Source organism: Saccostrea cucullata, unplaced genomic scaffold (assembly GCF_032062105.1).
Source record: "Saccostrea cucullata isolate Sc308-1 unplaced genomic scaffold, CSIRO_AGI_Scuc_v1 ctg2545, whole genome shotgun sequence".
NCBI lineage: Eukaryota > Metazoa > Mollusca > Bivalvia > Ostreida > Ostreidae > Saccostrea > Saccostrea cuccullata.
In genome coordinates this window covers 38,735-56,347 of record NW_026922326.1, presented here as the reverse complement: position 1 = coordinate 56,347, position 17,613 = coordinate 38,735, and the positions used below count along the sequence as shown (strand labels likewise).

At 34.3% G+C, this 17,613-nt stretch overlaps 1 protein-coding gene and 1 pseudogene across 1 annotated transcript; one reads left to right on the top strand and one right to left on the bottom strand.

Annotated features, from left to right (window-relative positions):
* Positions 1 to 11,240: 11,240 nt before the first annotated feature.
* Positions 11,241 to 15,218, top strand: LOC134261622 (putative nuclease HARBI1). The gene is made up of 7 exons (XM_062744043.1): positions 11,241 to 11,661; positions 12,964 to 13,076; positions 13,999 to 14,110; positions 14,243 to 14,337; positions 14,401 to 14,432; positions 14,656 to 14,863; positions 15,005 to 15,218. The coding sequence occupies exons 1-6, from the start codon at positions 11,241 to 11,243 to the stop codon at positions 14,849 to 14,851; spliced, it is 969 nt and encodes a 322-aa protein (XP_062600027.1). The 3' UTR covers positions 14,852 to 14,863; positions 15,005 to 15,218.
* On the bottom strand, positions 15,170 to 16,982 carry LOC134261620 (uncharacterized; annotated as a pseudogene).
* Positions 16,983 to 17,613: the final 631 nt, after the last annotated feature.

The window sequence follows — 17,613 nt, the reverse complement described above, 5'->3', positions numbered from 1 at the left end:
TTGGTAATAATAAAATGATTTTTCCCAATGAAAACCTAATAGATGGTGGTCTAGAGGGTGAATTGGAATTATTCTAAAGGCCTGTTTGATGTCAGACTTTGCCATTTAAATATCTTGAATATTTTTTTAATCAAACGTACAACATTATCAATCGAATCGTAGTGTACAGCAGAGAGCTCTTTTGGAATGTCGGCATTCATGGATTGATTTTTCGGAAAAGACAGGTCATGAATTATTCTGAGATTACCTGAATTACCTTTCGGCACTAAACCTAGGGCCGCAGTATGGGTGATAAAATAAAGTGATCTAATGGGGGTGTAAGGAATTGGCCAGCAATTCTACCTTTTTCAGACCTGTTTCTATGTATTCATTTATAATATTTGGGTGCTCCCTTGTTGATTTATGATTACTTAACATATCTGATATGATGGGGTCTGCAACACAACCCAGGTGAAAATCCTGTTTAAAACCCTGCACTAATTAATTTGAAAGAGATCTATCATAATTGGTTTTGGTTGACTGGTGTTGGAAGTCGAAGACCCCTAAGTGGTAGTTGAATGCATTTTATGCGTTTTCCTTATGAAAAAACAATATTTTAACAAATGTAGGGCTTCACTTGGAGATTTTTCAAATACTATTGATTGCTGTAAATATCAAAAACGCATCTGTCCACTGATTAATGGACGGAGACGTTTTCGGCTTTGTTGCATTTTACTGTATTGTAACTGATCCGGCAGCAATATTTAAAGATACTGGATCCTCTTGCTGCTGCAGCAGCACACGCAAATCTAAATACTGATATTCTCAGATTTTTTTGTTTTATGCGTTGTGTTACTGTTGCACCGAGCGGAATCCCATCAATGTTGATATGCTATGTGGCACTTTTTAGGCTGCTTGCTCACCTGAACTTCATAACTGATTAAGTAATACTGATAAATTGCTTGTAGCATTTGAATAAGGTCCCGCATCCTGCACACTGGATTCGTGTAAGGAGCTTGTACGCCACTTGCACGTCCTGAGAAGCCATTTGTTCAGCATTTGTGATGGGAGATTTGCCACTATCTTGTTGCTTTAGAATTTTGTTTGCTAGTTTTTCAATCTGCACGGATGGATGCTCCACTAGTTTTGACAATTCCCTCGGATTTTGTAGCATCTTTCCTACGGTTTCGTCTGTATCTGGCCGTTTCTTTGGTATGTTTGAAGCTGAAAGAATTCTATCTAGAATATAATTGATGACTACATATTTTAAGCAAACTATTTCTGCTATTTCCTGCTGTTATATTGAAAGGTATCAATTTGAGATCATGACTTTTCATAACTGCATACGTTGATAATAAATTGATGAAGATTTTAACAACATTGGCTTCACATCTGTTACATTTTACTGATAAATTAAGTCTGTATAAAAGAAAAAGGTCATGCCTTGCTTTTGATTTTGCATTGAATAAATAACAGTTTAGTTATACCTTGAGACAGCCACATGACTTACACAGTACTCATTGAGAAATAACTTTGAGACAGCAACATGGAAAACTTTGACATCATGTATACTGCTAGTTAACTTTGCGAACAAATAACTTTGAGACAGTAACATGGAAAACTCTGTGCTTTGCTGAAGCTCTGGTTTCAACTGCCTGACACTTCTCTTCACAGGACTTATCCTCATTCTTAGACTCTACCACTGGAATGTCAACCCTTGTATAGTTTCCTATCATCAGATCTGCAAATGGAGAGTTCATTACTAAAGCTACAACCTTACCTTCCACATAAGGTGTACTTTTCTCTATCAAAACTTCTGGACATCTTTGCGAACTTCCATTGGCTAATGTAACCTCACTCATAGTTCCTGTCTTGTCCTCATCTGTAACAAGTTTCTCTGATACTAATATCGACGTACAGCCAGTATCTCTCAATACAGATGCACTCTTACCATTCACTGTACCTGCTTCAATCTTTAGTCCTCTATGACTATCAAACTTACCAATAGGTTCGTTTTCTTTCACTACATCCAGAACTTCCATAACCTCTCCCTTCCTAGATATAGTTGGTGAATGAATCAAATCTGCCTTATCTTTACCTGAATGACCCTGTGTAGTACTACTGTCCGCAACAACTGGTTGTCGTACACTGGCATAGTACTAGTCTTAGGCATTTGCCTCCGTAAAGGACAATTGCTAATCAAGTGACCTACTCTTTGACACTGAAAACATCTTTTCTCTACATGGTTCTGACTTAACACTGCATTAATACTGCCTTTGACTCCGCTACTTTTGTTTCTTACCTCCCTTTGGGTAAATGGACCTTTGCTGACTACAACTCAACTTTGATGCTCAGTTTGGTAAGCCTCTGGTAATTCTACCATTCATTCCACTGACTTCGGTGGTTTTTCTTTCAACCAGATTTGTAGTTCTCTGGAAGAAGTGTTAGTAAGCTGTTCACGCATAAGAACATCTACTAAAGTATAGTAGTTTTTGTTTACCTTTTCCATCTGGCACCAATGATCAAAGTAATTTATAGCACGGCTATAGCACGGCTACAAAACTCCCTAAATGTCTCATCAGGATATTGCTTACAACCTTTGAACTTATCTTTATACGTACTTGCCGTGAGATTGTACCTCTTGAGAATAGCTTTCTTTATGACATTATAGTCATTCGATTCATGTTCACCTAACCTTGCATATGTGTCAAGTGTCCTACTTGTCAGCTGTGGAACCAATCTCAAAGCCCATTCGACATTTTGCCATTTGTGGTGTGTTGCCAGCCTTTCAAAGGATCTCAAGAAAGCATCCATGTCCTCATCTTCAACATATTTGGGCAAGATGTGCTTGACCTCGTGCTTTGTCTCTTCTCGGCTGTACCAGGTTGCTGCATAGTAGCTATCTCTTTCATTGCTTGTTCCTGCAATTGTAACTCTTTCATTCTTACCCCAAGCTTCCTCTTCTCCAAATCTTTTTCATGAAGCATTTTTTTTTCTCTTGAGCATCCCTCTCTCCAGTTTATAATGATAATTATAGCTAATTTTTTGGATTGTGTTAAACGCAAAAAATAATAAAAGTTGATTTTATGTAACTTGGGAAAACGCACTTTACAGAGTAATTGAACTTTGACAATGAGACCATCACTACAGCTTTTACAGACATAACTAAATCTAAATGTGTCTTTTTTTCTAACTCTGACTCTGTGTCTGACATTTTTATTGGATACACTGTACTAATAAAACATATATCAAACATAGATTGACATGCCTATTTTATAGATCAGTAATTTTATATCTAACCAATTACATTTTTAATTACCAAAGATTGACCAGAGGACCATTAAAAGCTCTTGACATGCATGAGCTTTTGTGCGCATTAGTATGAGTGTGTCTAGAGAGGAGTGTCAAGGATGGGGTCGGGTGTTTAATTCATATGTTAGTAATTACATTACTATAGACAAGCAAAAAAAATTATATATTTCATTATTGGAGAGAGAGAGAGAGACCGATTTTTCAAAACAGTATGAAATCATAATTGTCAATAAACCACCCTCCTTGCTATGCTATATATTTACACCTACCAGTACAAATTAATACATTTTTGATGCATTGCATTTGTCAATCAAGGAGCAAAAGCACACTGGACAATAAAATGTACCACCCCAACAACAACAACCCGTTCCCGCACACAGATTTCTAATTTGCAACATCTTTGATTTGAATATAAAACTGATTTTAAATAAATATAGCTAAAGAAATCAACAGATAAAAAATCATATCTATTCCAAGAACTAGCATATGTGTATTTTTAACAATTAGCATATGTGAATTTTTTCCTTTTTTTGTTTTCTTTTCTTTTCTTTACACGCTTATCAATTGAAAGTTTTGCTCAACCCGGCCGGCAAAAAATGTAATTACATGTTGCATTCTTGCCTTTTGCTTAATCTCAACTCAAAATGTAATAACGCAAAATGTAATGATTCATAAATCGTGTTATTACATTTTGCGCTGATCTCGATCCAAAATGTAATAACGCAAAATGTAATAATTCTAAAAAGTGTGCTGTAACAATTGTGCGTTATTACAATCTGCGTTGATTTCGACGCACAATTTAGTAACGAAAAATGCAATAAATACCGGGATTACTACATTTTGCGTTGTTATTACATTTCGCGTTGTAAGAAACATTCTATACAAAAAAATTCTTTTGTCAGGTGAGACAAGTGCAGGAAAATCGACATTAATAAACAAAATACTACAAAAGAGAATATTTAAAGCTAGAATAAAGAAGTCTACATCAACAATATGCAAGATTAGAAATTCGGAAGAAGTTAGGATTATCACTGAATGTATGAATGGTAAACAGAAAACAATTCCCTGTTTAAAAGAATGCAACCTTCAAACAGAAAGTGGAATAAAATTACTGAGGAATAAACTGAAAACGCTGACTGAGATGTATTCATCAATGGACTGTAAAAACTTCCGATTCGTAGACATTGGAATTCCAACCCCTCTTCTGAAGGTGATTTAAATATAAATTATAATAAGTAAGATTGAGTTTATTCCATATACCTTTTATTATACTTAACTATTTATTAAACAGTAAGCATGCTCTCTGTGTTTAATCTACAAGGGCAACACAATTATTCTTGATACTCCTGGGATAGATGGCTCGGCAGAAATTTGCAGGAAGCTGATGGAGTACCTCCCGAATGCAGTTTCTTTCATTTTCGTCGTAAATATGGGGAACGCTCGTGGCTTGCAAAATGACCGGGTATGTTTATTTCGAAATTGGGAAAAAATACTTTATACTATGCTGTTTCTCGAAGACACTTCTTCCCTATAACTCAGAAAATGCAAAACATGTTAATTTACTCACATCTGAAATTAAGATTTTTGTAAATTTCCTTGTATATTTATAAAAAGTCCGGACAAATAAATGATTATAAATGACTAGGATAATGTTTCGATAAATATTGATACAGGTGACATGAAGTTAAAATTCTTCATTCTTCATGGGTAAATACAACAATATGTACGTCATTTATAGCATGCTTTTTAATAAGAAGTTTTTATTCCATTCACTATCAGATATTCCAGAAGAAAGTACTTTTAGATACAAAATATTTAAAAATGCAGATATAAAATATTTAGTTTCTCATTTTTTTTTTTTATACCTTTTACATTCTGCATCGCAATAAGAAAAGAGAGAAAGACATAGTTTATATGTATTAACAAACAGATAGGAACATTGAATGTCAGGAAGACCTTTATTTTTTGAAATATTTTTTTCCAACAATGTACCAACAATTTCAAACAATCTACTGGACTAGTATGCGGTTAATGAGCAGGACAATTTTGAAATGAAGATAAAAAAAGTATATAGGGATATGGTTTTTTAGATCGAGTCTAAGTATTGGAAACTATTGTAAGTATAACGATTTTTCATGGAGGATGTAGATTTCTAAAAATTTGCAAAAAGTTGTTAACAGCAGTCGCAAAAAAAATCAATTATAATAAAGCTTTTGATAAACAGCTAACTCACTGCCCTCCAACTCATTAACCCGATTTTATTCTAAGGCGAAATATAGAAAAAAGTAATGTTCATGGCCAATTATTTTCTTTAAAATTCTTGAAACATGTTTCCCATATTGTCAAGAATAAAATATAAAAAAAAAAAAAATAAAAAAAGAATTTTTTTCGCCTACCATTAAATAGTTAACAGCTACAAATTTGTTTTCTATCATATTTGTTATATTCATAGCTTGCAGAAATTCTAAGAAACATAATTCACCTTCAAGTAGAGGATGAAATGCCTTGCTTTGATCCACGAAAAGTCATCTTTATAACAAATAAGTGGGACACAATAGAAACAAATGAAGACAGTGATGAGGACAGTGGCGGCGAGGATCAGGAAACTAAAGCATGGAAAGACGTCAAGAATGATATCAAGGCCTGGTGGCCATCAGTCCAAGAAGAAAACATATTCAAAATGAGCCTTCAGCATGTACGTATTGCTTACAACTAAGGATATCTCTACTATTGCCCATGTGAGTTCAGTATAATGAATAAAATGAAAATGGCAAAAACGAGCCAGGAATGTTCAATCTCAAAGACCATGTAAACAATTAAATGCGAGAGCCGAGCGAACACGTACCTTATAACACAAGGAAAAGAATAATTCGTAATGTATAATACTTTTTCATTTTACTGGTTACTTTACTGTAGTGAGTTCTTTGGAATTTTGAATGGCTGAGATAAAAGAACAAATCGTAAACTTAACAAAAAAAAATTGTTTAAGAAAATAACAAAAAAAAAAAAAATAATAACATTCTCCCTCCCTCCTTTCACACCACACTCAAACTAGAAATAAAATGAAACAGAAATAATTTTAACAAATATCTGATACAATATAATTAACTTTAAATCGACAGTCTTTTTGTTCAATTCACGTATCAGATATAGAGATTAACAATCAGCTGTTCTTTATAGAATTAGAAAAAGTTCACTTTAATAAATAAACTGTATGATAGTTTTTGGAATTTCTTTTCTCAAATTTTATTTAAAAACACAATTCACTGAAATTCACTATTCACGACACTAGTCACGCTGAAGGAATCTCGCCACCACGTGCTGATCCGCCCCGATAAGCTCACATGCGGACAATCGACAATAGAGGATTCACCACGGTAGTTGGAGGTCCGTACTCGCTGGTCTCATCCTCCGCTTGGAAAGAACGTCCTAGGTCCTTAAAAACCATACACCCTCAGCACCCGCATGACCCTCCATACTGTAAATTCACACCACGTATAGGTTTCTTATAGGTCTTCGTCGAGTAAATTTACCAAACACTCCTCACGCCTTACTACACTGTACGCTCTGAAAATATCATACGTTTAACTAACCCTAAAATAACTTTACACAGAGAAAAACCCAAACAAAAGAACATACTTACAACGATGAAAACTGACCAACAAAACAAATACGCTTACCGGCTACTGATATAGGGAAAACAGAAATATATGCTAGTCCAAACAAGCCTTCCGTATTCTTATGGCTACCAGTTAAACAGTCCCCATAAACTGTAGTATTCGCCACACTCCAAGAACGTATAGGACAAGTACAAACGTGGCATCCGGCTGGTGTTGCTACCGCTCCCTTATCTGACCACTCTGGCCTAACCGGTCACATTTATACTCACGCCTCACGCTAAAAATAACTTACACTCTACACCCGTCTATGGTAACCCACTACCGTCAAAACATATCAACAAAAATGATAAACCAAAACTAAACACCCATGCATTCACACAAAACTAAACAATAATTGAATCAACTTTATTACAGTGATGTATGAAGATAATGAACATTAATCAAGCTCAAAAGTTTCTTGAATAAATATAGATAAGTAAATAAGTAAACACGGACCTCTAACTATATCACAGGTGGGATCAAATGTCATGGAGGAGTTAGCATCCCCTTTCGCCGATTGAATTCGCCGTCAGTTCATTGCTTTGAATAAGCAAGCGGGAAGTCTGTCTACAATTCAGCGTCAAAATAACGTCCTGTCAGTTTGTTTTAGAAATGCGGACTTCAAAACAGACTGTTAACACCTTTGATTCATCAACTAATTGGTCAATGTCTTGTCTCCTTTTATACAATATTCATACAGAAGGTAAGGTGACGATTGAAACGTTGATGTAATCAAATATATCATTAATTTTCGTTATTAAGTAACCGTTATAGTCTTTTTTATCCTAACACAGATACTGAAACATCAAAGTAAAAGTATATAAAATACACACAATCACTCCTTCGCAATTTGCTATGAAACATATGGAGTTAACAAACAGTATTCAAGATCAAAAGTCCATAAAACAATACAAAACAGGAGCAAAGCAAAGACAGTCCTCCAAAATATCAGAGATGGGATCAGGTGCCATGGAGGAGTGAGCCTCCCCCTGCCCACCGATCACATCCACCGCGTGCTCCCTGTCATGATCGGGAATCAACGGGAAAAATCCGTTGACAATTAATTGGATATATAATGAACTAGCAATTAGTATGAAAAATGTCAGTCAGCATTTGACTCAATGATAAATTGCATTTGCTGACAATGTCATTGTATTGACCATAAATCTTACAAAAATGATGACTTTAAACGAGACTGCTGATATTCTTGTTTCATCAACATGTCTGGAAATGAAATACCTTGTTTTAGAAATTGCTCATTAGTAGAACATGCTCTTGCGTATCGAATCAACTGAAATACATAAACTCTGTATGCAGGAGATGAAAGTGTTTTGCTGCATAAGTAAGGGAAGACAAGGATAGAAAAGTAAAAGTCATTGCGTTTATTATAGAGCTTGGTTGATACATTACCATTAACGTCTTTTTCAAGTAAAATATCCAGATCTGAAACAGACGTGTCAGACTCTGTGGTATCTTTTATCTCAAGCTCACCAGGATATATCGTATCAACATAAGAATGGAAATTACAATTGTTAATTGACAATGCGTCGTCTATATATCTAAATGTCGAGTTGAAGGTCACAGCAAGTGTTTTTATTTCTTTTCACGCATAAGATATTGCACAAATAAAACGTCGTCGATATATATCAAACGTCAAATTAAAAGCTAGAGCAAGAGTATTCCACCTCTCTGTTGAAGGTTTTTAAAAAAAATCCTGTTTCATGAAATATGGAGAAAAGAGTTTATAAAAGCTCATAAATGGATACAACTGTACTCAGAGAAATTTCAGGTCTTTTAAAGACGTGATCTCTAGATTCAAAAAGCCTCGATTTAAATTATAGTTATATCCGAGTATAGTTGTATACAGTATAATTTCTTTCCATGTGAATTTACCGTTCACGGTAGCTCAGTCGGTAGAGCGCTCGCTCCGTGATCGGGAGGTCGTGAGTTCGAATCTCGGCCGCGACTGACCTAGTCGTTAAAATTGGTAGCAACTGTTCCTTCGCCATGCGCTCGGCACTTTGAAGTGAAAGTTGCGGGTCCTTCGGATGAGACCTTAAAAACCGAGGCCCCGTGTCAGCGGCAGGCGTTGGCACGATAAAGATCCCTCACTGCTCAATGGCCCTGAGTGCCGAGTAAAGGTCAAAATTTGAAGCCCTTCACCGGCATACGGTGACGTCTCCATATGAGTGAAAAATTCTCGAGAGGGACGTTAAACAATATACAATCAATCAATCAATCCATGTGAATTTTTTTAACAGATACATTTTGCAAAACTCTTTTGAAGATAACTGTATTTTTCGATTGATATTGTTATAAATGTATTGATCTATATGTATTTTTAAGGTGTCGCCTAAGAAAACCAATAATTCCACAAAAGAATTCGAGAAATTCCAACAGTCTTTAAAGAAGGTAGTCATGGAAAATGAAAATATCAGACTTTCACAACATATAAGGTAACCATTCAATTTTTTTTAAACATATTGATCATTTAACTTTAAATTAAAAAACAAACCAAATATAACTGCCCAATTGACAAAATGTCCTGAAGGCAATTTTTAATGCATTTTGAATATTTCATGGATTCTAAAAGAACAATATTATAAATTATCAAATCTGAATTTTTGTGTTTCTACATCAACTTTAAGTATTTTTTCTTCTTCATTTTCATCAATTTTACTTTCACAGTTGAATAATGACGTCATGTTACTATCGTACCAACGTCAAACTTTTTTACAGTAAATATGTTAAAACTTTGCATAGTTTTACTACAGTAATAGATATATGTTGTCGAATATTTCTAAAAGCTAATGATGGTAATAAGTTTTATCCATCTATGATATTTTGAATGAGTGGTTTTTTTTGTTTGATTTACATTTCAATATGTTGGGACGTCAGGAGGTTCTGAGAAGTACGCGACTTCCGTTCAATTTCAAATTATTTTCTCAATCCAAAAAACTTCATTCCGTGCAAAAATCGTTTGTGAAACCTTATTTAATTATTTAATTTCAAACATTTGATTCCGTAAACACGTTTTTTTTTTTTATTTCATGTAAATCAGAATTTAAATGTGTTTCAATATTATGTACATTGCTGTTAGATAAAAGCAGAGTTGGATCGTCTGCTAACATATCAATATAATAGTAATTTACACATAAAGGAAGATCCTTTATATACAATCAAAATAGGAGTGATCCTAAAATACATTCCTGTGGTATCCCTGATGTGATAGGTAAAATATCGGAAGAAAATGCACCAATTTTTCTAATTTGGGCATTTTCGTTTAAATAAGACTGAAACCGCCTAATTGTAATGAATCAAAATTTTAATCATTATGTATTCAAAATTCTGTATTAAGATATCATGGCAGACTAAATAAAATGCCTTACTAAAACCTAGAAAAGATATTCCAATTAAATTCCTTTGGTCCATTGCATGCAACCAGTTATCGGCAAGTTTGGTTTGTGCTGTTTTGCAAGAGTGGAATTTTCTAAGACAAGTTAATCATGAGGTCAAATGCTCCCGTAAATTCACGTACTTGATTCGCAATGTGCTTTTCAAAAATTTTTGACCAAGTTGGTAAGATAGATATTGAGCGGTAGTAATTGGGATCACTTCTTTCGCCCTTCTTATAAATAGGGGCGACTTTGGCATATTTCAGCTGCGAATTGGAAGATGCCATTAGTAATCCTAGCATTAATGAGATGAGTTATGGGTTTAGAAATTACATTTGCAGAAAGTTTTAAGAAACGGGGACCGATGACACCTACACGTGCTGAGTTATTAATGTCAAGTAAGTGTAGCATAGTTAAGACATCGTCCTGACTTGTAGGAAGTAAGCTAAACACATTTTCATCATTGAGTTTGGACTTCGTGAATTCTTTTAATTTTTGGGAATTTAAGCTTTGTTTTTAAGTTTTTGTTAATACATCGCCAGAAATTCTTGTGAAATGCTAATTAAAAACATTAACCATGCGTTGTAAATCGTTTCTGATCCATTGTCTTTAATAAGAGTGGGAGAAATATTTTTTGACTTATAAGCTAAATGATTGAGAGAGTTCCATATTTCTCTAGTATTAGAGCTCTCCTCAATTACTGGCCCTGGCCCCGCCGTCACCAACATCCCTCAACTCAACACTCAGCCTCAACTCTGAGGTTTTCCCTCAAATATCTCATCTCACCCTCAAGTCACCGTCACCAAAAAAAATTGAGGGATTATCCTGAGGAAATCCTCAAATATTTAAGGATAGCTTCATAGCAACCTTAAATATTTCCTCAAGCAAATTTAACATGGCTGGCAGACGTCGTAGACGACGTAGGTTTCGGAGATATCGCAATCGACCGTCAAAAAGGGTGATACGAGATCGACTGAACCCCTTAGAAGCCTACACAGACGATGAACTTTTTGACCGCTATCGATTTAGGCAGGCTTCAGTCGTGTATTTACTGGATTTGATAGGTGGGACTTTGATAGATAGTACAAAAAACAATGCCTTACCTCCGCTTTTACAGCTCTTCGTGTGTCTGAGGTTCTTTGCGACAGGCGCCTATCATAAACTAATAGGTGATAGCATGAATGTGTCTGAGTCAACTGTCGGTAGATGTTGTAGATCAGTCACTAATGCCATCCTTACTGTCAGACAACAATTCATTGTTTTCCCTAGAGACGAACAAGCACGGAAAACGAAGCAAGAGTTCATCAAAATTGCCGGTATGTTGTTCGTCGTTTTGTTTTCTTTTCTACTTTCTCTTTCAAAATTTACATGTAGGAAGGATAACTCGTTCTTTTCGATTTCGTGCATGTACAGGGTGTTTCACAATATATGTCACACATCTAAAGACAGATAGATAAAAAACACAAGCTACATATATTATATATCATTTTAATCAGCATTTATTCAATTTTTTTTTTAGTCAGAAGTATCCAACAGTTACTATGGCAAAATAATAATCCTGTAATGTTAATTCCCCAAGTGTTTCCCAACATTGTCCTAAATAATTTTACTTTCAAAATTCTGACCACTGTTTTGTAAGTTTTACAGGATACTTGAGATTTGTTATTTGTTTGAACCCCTAAAGTGCCTATCTTTTTTTATTTTATTAAATCTTGCAAATTTTAACCGGCTCTGAACGTGAATTGGCTTTAAATGCTGAAATTAATCTTGTATGAAGACACACTTAACTCAAATGTAAGATTTGTAAATACACTTGATACACTTACCGGCATTGTTACAATCCATTTCCCTAAACTCAGATCTAACTTTCATGAGGTTTTTTTTAATGATTGACTTCACTTAACATTGATTTCATCTCTTCTTGTTTTTTGGGGGGTGGGGTAGGGTAGGAGAAAACAGGATTTAACTGTCTTTCATCTTTACAATATAATTTAGTTTAAACTCTCTAATTATTCTTAATATATATGAAACTAGAGAGCAATTACGGGTCTTGATATTTTTCATGACCACACCCTGTACAATATTTAGGATGCTGTTCTATAATAAAAGTTTACAACAATTTTTTTTCCCCGCAACTTGTACTCCATTTTGAGAACAGCTGAAATTATGCCATCACTGATTATATCTTCAGTTACTTCATAGTTTATTATAATTTTCCCAATACTTTGCAATTTCATAATTTTATACCAACATGCTGACCTATAGTGTTTTGATGAAAAATGAAATAATTATATATGGTAATGAATCGGTAAATTGAATCATTCGTTATCTATTTCAGTCTTTTGCGTGTGTGTGTGTGATAAGATTTGACCCCCCCCCCCTGCACGATTTAAAAGATTTAATAAATCATTTTTTGTGTATGGCGATGGGCCTCTACCCCGACCTTAAACTGCCCCCCCCCCCTCCCCTCGCCTTTTCAAGATCACACCTCTGTTTATGACTATGTTTATTTAAAGGGATGTCATATCTATATATGTACTATTTTACCACACATTGTAAGTTAGACTCTTCAATAAATAAAACTTAAACATTATACATTATATAATGAATTTACACAGGATTCCCGAACACACTGGGATGCGTTGATGGAACATTCATTAGAATTATGGCTCCAACTGAAAATGAACCGGATTTTGTGAATAGAAAGGGATTCCATTCTTTGAATGTACAGGTCAGTATTTTATTTCTTCTTTATTTTCTTTGTTGTTTTATCTCATATCAAATGCTTCCAATGTTGAAGTTATAGACTATTTAATCAAAACATCATGCAGTGATACAATGAAGCGCATTGAAGTGGTAAAATTTTCCGTTCGAATGGAACGTTTTGAGCTATCTTTAGAATGTTTATTGTCATCTTATGACACGCCCATTTCTTTAGAAATGGATAAAACGGTCAATTTGTTTATTCGAATACCTGTAGAACAGGTTTTCCATAAATATAATAGCCAATGAAATTGACGGTTTAAATAAATACCGAGTAAACACGTGTTCGACCAAAAGATGTGTTGTGGTAACTTCAAAAGACATGATAAGTTCAAAAATATGTACATATTCGTTGCAATTTGTGTTTTACAAAAGCGGAGAGTCTCTATCTCTCTCTTCTACTTTTTCTAAAGCTCCATTTCAGTGTAACTCATATTGCTTGTCGCGAAGAATGGGGTGTCCTAAATTCCTAATATAAAACATTACCACGAATATTTCTTTCTCGTTTCTAAAAATATGGGCGTGTCATTATCTTGTAATTGACGTTTAAAACATGACTCAGAACCGTTCAACCAAACGAAAAATTTTACCACTTCAATGCGCTTCATTGTATGAGCGTCGTCTTTGAAAGGGGCAGCCAATGAAAAAATCTATTCCCCTGAAAAAAGGACTTGATAAGCAGAATTTTATTTTAAAAGTCGTTTGAACTCCTAATTACTAAATCATATTTATCTGACTATACTGCAACAAAAAGTTGCCTCCCACACCCCTTCTGATGCTTCGAGACTGCATATCAATATTATTTTTATTTAAATTCTTTAACTTTGCAGCATTATATGCAATTTATCAGCAATCTTAAAAAGTTAGGGTTTCATTTTGATTTCAAATAGATGGTTTGTGATGCCAACTTCCAATTCACGAGTGTGTGTTCCAGCTGGCCCGGTAGTGTCCATGATAGCAGGATTTGGCGGGAATCATTCCTTTGTCGACAATTCGAAAGAGGTAAACAACTTTATTAATATTTTACTAAAAAATATTGATCCATTTGTTTATCGATGGAGAAGGGAAATAAATTTGAAATGTTGAAGGTTATTATATTCTAGAAATTCAATTAAGAAACTCTTGTACGTTTAGGTGAACACAATGGCATTTTGTTGGGCGATTCTGGATACCCCTGTCGACGCTATTTAATGACACCATACCTCAACCCGCAGACAAACGCTCACCAATGATTTAATGCATCTCTGTGTCGAACCAGAGTTCTTATTGAGCAGAGTTTTGGTATTCTGAAACGGAGGTTTTCCTGTCTTCAAGGAACTCTGAGGTAAAGAAGCTTTGCATTATTTAGATGAAATACATGCAACTTCTAAAAAAACATATTTTGCTATATTCAGTAAATAATACCCTCTATATTTTTTTAACAGATAAACCGTCTAAATATTTCATATTAGCTCCAACTAAAAATATTGACGGCCATCTCTTGGGGACTACCACAATCAAAATACATCTAATTAAGTAAAAATTCAAATCTATTTTTTTTTTTACAGAACGGCCCCTGAACAGGCAGTAGCATACGTTGTCGCTTGCGTCATCCTTCATAATCTTGGGATTCGAACTGGTGATGTGATGGATAGATTGGACCAGCAAGAGGATGCATTTGATCCGACGGCCCATCAAGTTGTGTGCAATTCTCCAGAGGGAAGTCACTTGCGAGACTATATCGCACAGACGTATTTCGGGTAGAGCTACATGTAGGTATGCACATATTCATAAACACTTGCATATTTTTGAATTCATAATACCGAAGATCACACAACTTACTTGTATGTATAAAACTATACATTGATTCAACCAATGACAAATGATTATTTATATAACATTTTTTGTCTATTTCAGGTCATTTTCAAGTGGTTGACGGTTTATAGTGACATATGTTTCAGAATTTCATTTGATATACTGAAGTACATGCGTTTATTTATTGTTTAAAAAATAAATATTTCACATTTACTGATCCCAATTCAAGAGTTTGTGATCTATTCAGAGCCTCTCAAAAGTAGTAAGTCATTGACACACAGGGTTTATGATGAATTCTGGAAATTCAGAACTTAATTTACACAATAAATATGATTTTTTAATCTCAAGCATTTCAATCTCCGTTTGCAATTTTTTCTCCTCTAAGGCTAATTTCTTTTGTTCTTGAACAAGCTTGTTTATTTGTTGTGTCAGCTTTTCATTTTCAAGTTTACTATTTTTTATATCTAGATCATACAAGATCTCTCGTGGTGCCATCCTCCTCTTCTTCTCTTTAGGCCGTACATCTTTCACAAAAAATATAAATGCAAATATATACACAGTACTTGCGTATGTACCATTTTATCAAAGATTAATGTTAATATATTTTTAAAATGATAGGTATCTTACCTGAATTTGTACTAAATGATAAACTTAAACCGGAGCTCTTTGATGTTGAAGCATCACCGGTTCCTTCAACAACTTCTGCTAACTCTTGTGTTTGGACAGATGTTATTGGTTCTATAATTACAAGGTACATGTATATTGAATGTTTAAAGTTTTCCGCGGTCCCAAAATATGACATCTTTTTAAATTCTTAACTCTACTAGAGAAGGAGAATTTTACTCTGGCAAAGTTCTGCCTCTTACATAAGTGACATTGTTTAAATTACCATCGGTATCAATGCTTCCCACCAGGCCAACAATGTTGGGTCGAGTATCCATCGCCTGGTACAATGCCTCCTCTGCCTGAGTTAGGGGCGCTGATGGTGGACCTCCCCCAGTCTTGGGCCTGCGTATGTCATCAATGTTCTCTTTTGCTACAATTGATGGCTATTTTAAACATTTCTCATTGATAAATATTTCCAAAAAAAAACTTTGCTCAACTCTAAAAAAAAAAAGGTAATAATATTTTACCTCTCTGTTTGATGTTATCATACTTTTTGTAGATGGAGTCAGATGTTCTGTCGTTTTTAAATTGTCTGTATAAATGAAATTAAAAACAAAACATTGATAAATTCTAATTTGTGTTTGACAAATTTGACATCTAATTTTAATTAGTGTAACATTTTTTTTTTAAATATTATAGTGGATAATCACATAGAATATACTTAAACATAATTATATTTTGTTTATTTAAATAGTTATATTTTTGTTTTGTTTATTTAAAAAAATATATTTTGTAGTCATTTATATTCGTTTTCTTGTATCCTAATATTGGAAAAATCTGTAGGATGGTCAAATTATCCCCCCCCCCCCCATTTGGGACTTGATTTTTGATTTTAAAATGAATTTCTTTAATCCCCAATATTATTAATGTCTGAAGCCTCGGTCTGAAGTGGTTTGTACAGATATTTGAGCCCCCACCCGCTTTCGTCGTTGTGACCAGAAATGGTATATAATACACGACATATAAGATGTAACCAACATATGTGATGCTGTTTAAGATGAGTTTTTATTAAAATACCGGAGGAATTTTGATTAACTGTGGGCATTTACAGTTACGAACAGAAAACATTGTCCGTATTAATTTAGGACTGGAATATACTGGGATAAAATTTGTGTTTACACCTACAAAGGGAGATCACAGCGAGAATCTTCTGGTCATGGTCAAAACAAAAAGTAAGTGAATTCAGATTGATATAACAGTACTCACAAATTCAGTGTGTCAGTGATGGACTTCCAAGTTTCTTCTTTTACCTTTCCATGTTTTCTTTTAACCCCGCCCCTTTCATCTTTCCAAATAGTTGTTGTTCGAATTTTAAAACCTCTTCAATTAAAGTTATCTCCTCCTCGCTGGTCCAATTAGCCCCCCGTTTCCTTTTACCCCCTGATATCAACCCAATTATGTCTTTCTCAGCCATTTCCATACCAAAATAACACACAGACGACAGATATTTATTGCGTAAAGTCATTACGTAAAAATTCCGCGAAAGTGCGCGATGTTATTGATGTAACAACTCAACAGAGTTGAGGGGAAAAAAATCACCTCTATTGAGGTGATACTCAGTCTGTTTGGTGACGGTGAATTGAGGAAATCCTCAGTTAGGGAAACCTCAAGGGGTTTGAGTTGAGTATTGAGGTTGAGGTTGAGGAATTTTGGTGACTGCGGGGCCTGAGGTTATAAAACTTAAAGCGTACTCATACTACAACTCAAACTCCAAACTCCGAGTATGAACTCCGCTGAGTACGTTTCTAAATTTGAGGTTATAAAAATTATGAATTAAGTTAACTTTTCAAAAATTTCTTTGATTTTATTGAGTTTCATCAATGTTTGTTTATATTTTAATTTTAATATTATTAAACGCTCAGTATAAATGAAAAATTGAAAAAAAAAAAACAAACAATTAACTTGTAAATTAATCGATGGTATACTCTTGAATAATAGATAATGTACATGTATAATATTGTATAGCATTAGATCAAATTTAGAGTAAAAGATTCTTTTAAAAAACACTTTGTGAAAGGCTGAAACTTAGATTTGAAATAATACTG